Source organism: Anguilla anguilla, chromosome 15 (assembly GCF_013347855.1).
Source record: "Anguilla anguilla isolate fAngAng1 chromosome 15, fAngAng1.pri, whole genome shotgun sequence".
NCBI classification, from domain to species: domain Eukaryota; kingdom Metazoa; phylum Chordata; class Actinopteri; order Anguilliformes; family Anguillidae; genus Anguilla; species Anguilla anguilla.
In genome coordinates this window covers 20,790,111-20,799,102 of record NC_049215.1, presented here as the reverse complement: position 1 = coordinate 20,799,102, position 8,992 = coordinate 20,790,111, and the positions used below count along the sequence as shown (strand labels likewise).

Here is an 8,992-nt window from a genome sequence, read left to right as displayed (position 1 = left end):
CTAAAAACTTAAACTTATTGCAGGGTGCAGCCACATTATTGCATTTACTGTAATACACTCCAGTACAAAAAGAAAACTTACACATGTACTCAAAGCTTTTTGGAACATATTCTTTCCCTTATGTAATCCTTATACTTCATGTATGCCAGGAGAATCCTAATATACATCAATTGCATGAAATTGCATCAGTCAGAATGATTGTTTCCACCTCTCATGTTTAGAATAAAGACGGCCACATAAAAATAAACAAAAATGTAAAATAATTGTATGATAACAATCATTATCTCTCAGTATTCAATGCATAAATGTGATCTGCAAGATACGTTCATGCTCTGTTGAATCCACACAGCTGAGTGCTCTGCACAGCTCTGTTCCACAGATCAGCTGCTCGCTGCCGGAACAGGGTCTGTCCAAAGCCAAAGTTTATCATGGTGCCCACGGAGAAGAAGGAAATGACTGTGCACAGAATTTCAAAATCTACGAATTCAGGAATAAAATAGTCCAGGATAATCCACAGTGAGCTGAAGGTGTAGAGTCCAGCCTGAATGATGCCTGTGATGGTGACCCTCCACTGACTCTGCAGGTGGGGGCTGGAGAAGGAGCTGCTAGGGGTCGCCTGCATCATCTTCATGTGCTTCCACAGGTACAGCACCGTGGCACAGCTGGATGAAGTCATTGCAATTACACAAAGAATGAAATAGGACACTTCAACTCCAGTCCTGACATTCTCAATGCCTTTGTCAGCCTCGGAATCATTGACAGATGCTGAAGTAACGCTGCCATTTTGTTGTTTAGGCCCTTTGTCCTTTAGTGAAAAAATGTATGCAACAGTAATCACGCTGTCAGACAAAATAAGGACCCTGTCAATGGCCAAACCCCAGTAAACTACTGGTTTGAAGTTCCTCTTCATCCATATGAAGAACGCACGTTGGGCAGGGACGATTCTGATGTGGTAGAAGACGCTTAGCCATGCAGTGGGAGACATGCTGAAGAGAATGCTCAACCACAGTAAGTACCACTTTTTGTCTTCAATCCCCGGTTCCTTATTTATTTCTGAGAATGTCAGACAGACAGAGAGAAGTATGGTGAACTGCACCAAGCCGTTACATCCCACCACTGACCACAGAAGCAGTAAAAGTGGCTGCTTTATGCCTTCCTCTTGCCCGCTTTTTGGAAGCAGCAGACAGGAGCAGAAAAAACATGTAATCAGCAAGCTGGTTGATGCAGCAGCCCCATTTAGAGGGACATATGTATTGTCATCCATCAGGAGGGCCATGCTGTAGACTTCAATCAAGCCAGTTCCACCTTAACTCTGTTGTGCTCAGGTCTCTCTTTATCGAATGACCTCGTGTGCTAACTTGGAATTTATTGTGCTTTCAGGTGTCCAAGATACAATGCAAACAGAGACAGACACATTTGCATTCGACATGAATCTGCCTATGTAAAACAGTCGTGTGTGTAATACCAGAACTTCAAAGCTTTAATTTCAGCCCAGCAGCAAGCTGCATTTCAAGACTCATTGTCCATCCCATACACTGGTGTGTTTCTGAAAACACAATATTCAATTAAAATGCCTAGACCAGAATTAGAGAACCAAAGCTCAAGTGGGTTGGGTGAAGTCAGACCAGGATGTATTTTCAGCAACAGCATGCACCTCAACGAGTAGGTTTTAACCCTAAATATGCAGAATGTGTTATAGTAAAATATTAAATTATAGCTACTGTATGGTTTGTGTAATACAGTTATTAAATGTCATTTCTACTCTGCAATGTGTGCTTACAACTACATATACTGAAGAACACTTATTAATGTGTATTCAAATATATGCAGTATATTTTTGTATAAAAATATGCACTTTCATAATTTCAGATCTTAGGTGATAATGCATGGAGGAATCTATGAGAAATTGAAGCCATTCTATTATTGTTTTTGGCTCAGAATTTTACTGGCACACACACTTCATTCTAAGCTTACTTTTATTTTAAATTAGATAAATCATAGATCATAGAGAGGAAATAAAGAATCTTGATCATCACAGCTGTTCTAACCTTTCATTGCAAATCGCATTCAAATCACTTGCAAATGAAAGCTTCTCTGTCATGGTTCTGTGTTTCTGTTTCTGTTTTTCCCTGTTGGGCCACCAGATGGCAGCACTTCTGTTTTGTGTCCCCTGTTGGTTAATTGTACCTGAAAAGTGCCAAACTCTCGGTGCTGTATAGGTATGGGGCATGCCCCCGCCAAGGTGTAACTTGGCGGGATGGCATACCTGCCATCCCAATTATTGCTTTCAATTATTTTATTATTGTTTCTGCTTGTATCTCGTTGTTCCCACCCTGTTCTGGTTTGATTGTTAATTGTGCCCTCCTGTTTCTTGTTGGTTTTGAGTCTATTTAAGTCCTTTGTCTCCCTGACTCGGGTGCTGGTTCCTTGTGTTTCTGTTTGTGTTTCTGCCTACTTTCCTGCCTGCGTTCCTGCTTGTGTGTGTTCCGCCTGCCCGTATTCTGTCCTGCCTGTGTTCCGCCCTGCCCGTGTTCTGTTCTGTTTTTTTTCAGTTCTTAAGTATCTTTTTGTGTTTGTGGTTTTTCCCCTCGTGGCCTTTTGTTTGTTCCCTGTTTTTTTATTAAGTAAAGTCTTTGTTTGAATTTTCCTTTTAGAGTCTCCCGTGTTTTTTTACTCTGCGCCTGGATCCAACCCCCCGAATCCCTGACATTCTCCATGAACATTCATCCTTATTCCTTAAAACTTTATATCCATTTAAATTCCGCATACACGTACACACACATGCACACACACACGTGTGCACACAGACATGCACACACGCACATTTTACAGTTTTACGTTTTAGTGGCAACAGCACAATCTGCCAAGCTGATGGTTCTACTCTAGTCTCTCTATCTCTATAACATAACTCAGGTGCTAAATTTAGAATTTTTGTGCTTTAAATGTCTGACATGGATCCCAATGTGCCATGGCACCTTTTCATTTGATTAATGCGCCCATTTAAAGTCAATGTTCAAGCTGTTTCAAGAGCCACCACAGTAATAGCTTTTCACTGATTCCATCCCAAAGGCTGTGCCCCATGATTTTACTTCAGTTTCATGAGAACTACCAATTAGAGCAGATATTAGATCACATAACACTTTTTCACCAATTACAGCAACATGCTGAAATATTTCAATCCTTTAGCCTCAAAGGCCTGAAATAAAAGATGTTTGACGGTGAGATGGTCTACAGTCATGCCAGGGTAGATGGCTCATGATTATTCCGATAGGTAGGTCCTAGTTACAGACAAGGTAAAGCAGGCAGCTTGTTTGTGGCTAGCAACTGTCTCCCTCATTTACTAATCCTGACAAGTTTGCAGTCTTGTCTGTCACAGACAAGACAAAAAGGCCTAAGCAGTAGCAATTGATGCTAGCAAGCTGGCTATCTATACTCATAGGTAATGTCCCTTAACATTAGCTGAACCACAGCTCATTGCCACTTCCTTAGTAGCTGCACCCAGGTATTTGGAACATTGTTTCCATCATAATATAAGCACAACGCATCATTTATATTCAGAAGCAGTCTTAAAAACAGATTAATTTTGCATGCGATCATTTTGCAGCATTTACATAATATGTGTATAGGTTACATGCAAAAATGCTATGGCCATTATAATATTTGTTTTCATTGCGAGCACCTGGAAAGCACAAGAAATTCAAATCTAGTCCTTGTGAAGGTGTTCCTGCAAAAGAGTGCTATTGTGCTGTTGAGATGAGGTTACATGATTAATTAATTGGTGATGCAATGTAGGAACATGATGCTTTTTGAAAAATGAATACTCAAATTAGTTGGCCTATTTTTATTCCTGACAGCTTTTAAATTTTCCTTTAGTTACTCAGGTACTGACTTGCTAATAAATGTTCCCTGGGAAATAAAATTACTGTTACTGCTCTTGTACTACATTCGCACTTCTGACAAAAACCCACTGTGACGCCAGGAAGGAAATTTTGATGCTTTCCACTAGGGGGCAACAGGCCCTACTCACAGGTATGACATAATAATCACTACAGCTGCGGCCCATAAGTTCTGGGTCTAATAAAAAGGGCCTGTTTGTCAGGCCTGGGAGAGAGGGGTTTGGACCGGCTGAGCTGTGTTTGGTGCTCTGACCCCAAAGTTTCTGGGGAAGACTTGTTGCTCATTTCTCCTGTGACGCATTTTCATTTTGAAGGCTTTTTGAGTAGTTTTTTTTTGTTTTTGTGCAAGAAAAGATGGCAAGCCAAAGTTTTATTTTGAGTTTGTTTTGGCTATTCATGTTGTGATGCCAAGGCCCTCCCCAGCCTTGCATCACACCCACTCTGTTTCTGCAGTTTGATCTGCAGATAGGAAAGTCCATGTCCCCACTCACAAGAAATGTGGCCTGTCTGTGTAGGTGGATGGGTGCGTGTTATGCTTTGCAGGAAGTTGCAAATATCCTCCCTCATCTGCTGATTGGTTTTCGGGATGTTATCGTATCTCTTTGTCCTACTAATCTTTCCCTCTCAGGGGTGTTTACCTCTTTCACTCTTTTATCGCTCACTGTGATACATTCCCTCTTAAGTCAGAATGTGCTGAGCTAGACACCTCACAACAACAAGCCTGGTTGAGTCATAACATGGTGTGTACTGTCAGCACCTCCCCTACACTCTTATAAAGCATGGAAAACATGCTATTTTGTAGTGTTCCTTTTTAGTGAGCCTCTGTATTGCGATGGGGACCTAGTGTGACCCAGAGCGGACCAACTGCACTGACGCTGATGGCACCACTTCCTGCCAGTGTCACGCCGGATACTCCAAACACAACATTGAAGACCTGACCTGCAGAGGTAGGTGCTGGTTGTGGGTGGGCTATGCACAGGTGCAGTATCTGTAAGTAGTGACAGAACATTGAGATTCCCATTATGGCTGGGCCTTTCCACCAAATCTATTCCCCACACCAAAACACGATTGGTTTGTATCAGTGGGCATATGAGAACTCCACCAATTGTTTGTTTTCAGATGCTTCACACTTCCTGCTTTGCAAGTACTTTGTTGATTTTTTCACTTTAGTACCCTCCTCCTTTTGTGCAAGGGCTAGAACTATTTCTCTCTGTTGCAGCCAAAAAAGGGGGTTACGTGTAAGTTTAATCACTTTTGAGGGGACACTCAGAACTCAATCAGGAATTGATGTGACGCATTTCCAATCCATCTAGAGCATGAGTTAATTTTGATCAGATATTGTGTACGTTTTGCTTAATGACAGTCATGCTCTCCATCTCGTCTACAATACTTCTGCATGGCTTTGATTCTAATCTTTTTTGTATTTTTCTCACAGAATGTGAAGATGGCTTTAAACAGGAAAATGGTACCTGTGTTTGGTAAGTTGCTTTTATGTAATTAAATGGTTAATTATATTCCATCCATCCGTCATCTCTACCTGATTATCCTCAGCAGGGTTGCTGGAGCCCATCCCAGCACCCACGCGGACACAGGGAGAACATGCAAACTCCACACAGAAAGGCCCTAAGCTGAGATTCAAACCCACAGCCTTCTTGCTGTGAGGCAACAGTGCTACCCACTGCACCACCGTGCCACCCTGGTTAATTATATTGTAAGACATAAAAAATTAAGGAAGCATTGGATTCTTCAGAAACCTTGGTTTACATGTTGTTAGTTTCTCCCACAGGTGTCAGTTCGGATTTAGGGGGTTTAACTGTGTAAATTGTAAGTTGAGTCTTTAAAAACAGGATCATAGACGGAGCACAGATGTAGTTTGAGCTCACCTGCATGTTCAGGTATATTCTGAGTGGGGTAGTACTGATACCCTACTGCTGTCCTGGGCTGCCCTGGATATGTAAACATTACTAATAGAAATTAAAAGAAATTTTGGCCTGGCTTCAGTCAACATTTGACCACAACGTTCATATGAATGCCAATATTTCATTTCTTACTTAAAAACTGTTTTGCAACTTCAATGATGACAAGATTTAGCTTTAAAAATTGATTGCATTGGAAGAATATGGTGCTTCAGATTCTTTGATTGAATAGTCTCAAATTAGTTTCTCAGGCATGGAGTCAATCTGAATGTATCCTTAACTTTGTCTCAATCACTACAAATTTTCTTCAAATACTGCGTTTGGTCAGTTCATTTTAGGGATTACTTTTAAATGTCAGTCTTATAATTGTAAGATAAGGACAAATGTTGATTGAATCCCAGCCTGTGTGGTGTTTAAATTGGTATGTCCAGTGTTTATATTGCTGAATATGTGTTTGTATGCTCAGTACATATGGTATTTATGTGACATATAAACCACGACATGCAGGGCATATACAATAATATGTTGTTATGACAGGGTGTCTGTCTATCTATCTATCTATCTATCAAATAGGAAGACATTCTGTCGGCAAGTACACACATTTTCAACCAAGTAACAATAGTAGACCCATATTAATGGAAAACATGCATATAAAATATGCAATACCAATGTAAAGTGGTATACAGATCTATCCCTATCACATCTTAAGAGTATTTGTCAGCAGGTAAAAGATTAAAACATCACCAGGTAGGTACTATTTGTGAAAAGTAGCCGTTTGTGCAATTAGTTCTCTTGATCACAAACAAAAGTCAATTTATGATAATAGATATAATTGTAAAAACAGAATTGTGAAGTATAAGTAGCTTTGACGTATTAATGTTATTTAGAAAGGTAATATCTCTGTCTAAGTATTCTGAACTTAGAAAAGACTTCTAGTTCATTTTGCAAGCCCCAGCCAGCATATGTCTTATACATTATGTATGTGCAATTGCATAGACTAGGAGAGTGCTGGAACATGCATCTGCAGTCCTTAATTAGGGCGGGTAGCTGGATGGAACAGCAATGAAAGCTACGATAAATCAAACAACAGTTTGCACACTGCAAGTCTGAGGAAGGGCCTGTGTGCCTAAAATGGTGCTCATTTGGTGCATTAAATTATTAAATGGAGGCCTTGCAGTGTGCAGACTGTTGTTTGACCTATATGCATAGGTCAAACAACCTTGTATAACCTTGTATACTATCAGCAACATAGTATACCTGGGGAAAATATGGAAAGACCTTAATTTAGTTATATTTAATTAAAGGAAATTAATAAAAAGGTTGACATACAAAATAAGATTTTGGAAATATTCTCTGGAAAACTTTGAAGCACAAGATTACTGAAGGCCCACATTATGTCTGCACAGCTGAGATCACAGATCACAGAGTTTCACAAATGAGCCACATTGTTATTTTTTTGTTATGCTCTTTAAAAACTGTGTTTGAAATAAGGCTAAAAACTTTTTTTAAACTATTTTTTAATATTGGTAAATGGACTGCATTTATATAGTGCTTTTATCCAAAGCGCTTTACAATTGATGCCCCTCATTCACCAGAGCAATTAGGTGTCTTGCTCAGGGACACTTCGACATTGTCATGGTTTTGGCTGATACCACCATTTATTTTCCTTCCTGCGCCTTTTCTTCAGTTATTATGGCCATTGGTTTTTAATGCGCCTTTTCTTCAGTTATTACGGCCATTGAGTTGATTGAATTATACACGTGCAAATTTCTTTTTACAATTTGCACCTTTTGGCGTTCTATTTAAACCCCGAGCAAGCTGATAAGCTTTGCTTCAGTGTCACTTACGTTGCACGAGAGCCGGTAATCTGAAAAGGGAAAAGGGAAAAGGGAAAAGGGAAAAGGGAAAAGGGAAAAGGGAAAAGGGAAAAGGGAAAAGGGAAAAGGGAAAAGGGAAAAGGGAAAAGGGAAAAGGGAAAAGGGAAAAGGTGCGATATTGGATTGTTGTGGCTATAAAATTAGCACAACAGTCTTTAGCTTATTAGGTTGTTGGCAACAAGTTAGTGCCATAACCTAAACTCAGAATTCTTTCTTTAGGGTGTTACTTTTTCAGCCTCGGTTCGAGGTCTGTTTTCTTTGAGTTGCTCCATTTTCTGCTCCGGCAGTTTTATTTTCAGAAAATTCATACTCCTTAAGCTTTAGTTTTTTTTTTTACCCAGTATGTGGGTTGTGTAGAGCTTTTTTTTGGGATACTCGCCCTAAGGAGTATTGTTTTCCTTTCCATTATTTTTTTCGCTGTCGTTGTCTCTTGAGACTTTGTGGTTATTCTACCTCTGGTGAATAGCTTAAAGAACCCCCTGTTCAGTCGCGGTTGGTCTCCCAAAACCCCCACTCCATCACAGACATGCCCAGGGCGGGGATCGAACTGGCAACCCTCCGACTGCCAGACAACCGCTTTTACCTCCTGAGCTATGTCGCCCCATACATTGCAGGGTGCAGCCACATTATTGCATTTACTGTAATACACTCCAGTACAAAAAGAAAACTTATACATGTCCTCAAAGCTTGTGGAACATATTCTTTCACTTATAAACCCTATACTTCATGTATGCCAGGAGAATCCTTATATACATCAATTGCATCAATCAGAATGATTGTTTCCACCTCATGTTTAGAATAAAGACGGCCACATACAATTATTTTACATTTGTTTATTTTTATGATAACAATCATTATCTCTCAGTATTCAATGCATAAATGTGATCTGCAAGCTACGTTCATGCTCTGTTGAATCCACACAGCTGAGTGCTCTGCACAGCTCTGTTCCACAGATCAGCTGCTCGCTGCCGGAACAGGGTCTGTCCAAAGCCAAAGTTTATTATGGTGCCCAAGGAGAAGAAGGAAATGACTGTGCACAGAATTTCAAATTCTACTAATTCAGGAAGAAAATAGTGCAGGATAATACACAGCAAGCTGAAGATGGAGAGTCCAGCCTGGATGATGCATGTGATGGTGACCCTCCACTGACTCTGCAGGTGGGGGCTGGAGAAGGAGCTGTTAGGGGTCGCCTGCATCATCTTCATGTGCTTCCACAGGTACAGCACCGTGGCACAGCTGGATGAAGTCATTACAATTAAACAAATAATGAAATAGAACACGTCAATACATACCACTACAATGA

The 8,992-nt window shown here is 40.3% G+C and overlaps 1 protein-coding gene across 1 annotated transcript; it reads right to left on the bottom strand.

Annotated features, from left to right (window-relative positions):
• Positions 1–325: 325 nt before the first annotated feature.
• LOC118214380 lies at positions 326–8,939 on the bottom strand. The gene is made up of 2 exons (XM_035394289.1): positions 8,779–8,939; positions 326–1,214 (listed from the first exon to the last, which is right to left on the bottom strand). The coding sequence occupies exons 1-2, from the start codon at positions 8,937–8,939 to the stop codon at positions 326–328; spliced, it is 1,050 nt and encodes a 349-aa protein (XP_035250180.1).
• Between the last annotated feature and the right edge of the window lie 53 nt (positions 8,940–8,992).

Excerpts from the sequence above, each read along its gene's own strand:
- LOC118214380 (XM_035394289.1), bottom strand. The coding sequence starts at position 8,939 with ATGACTTCATCCAGCTGTGCCACGGTGCTGTACCTGTGGAAGCACATG. Across the intron at positions 1,215-8,778 it reads CTCTCCATCTTCAGCTTGCT|CTTGCTGATTACATGTTTTT; the intron begins GTGTATTATCCT and ends TGCATCAACCAG.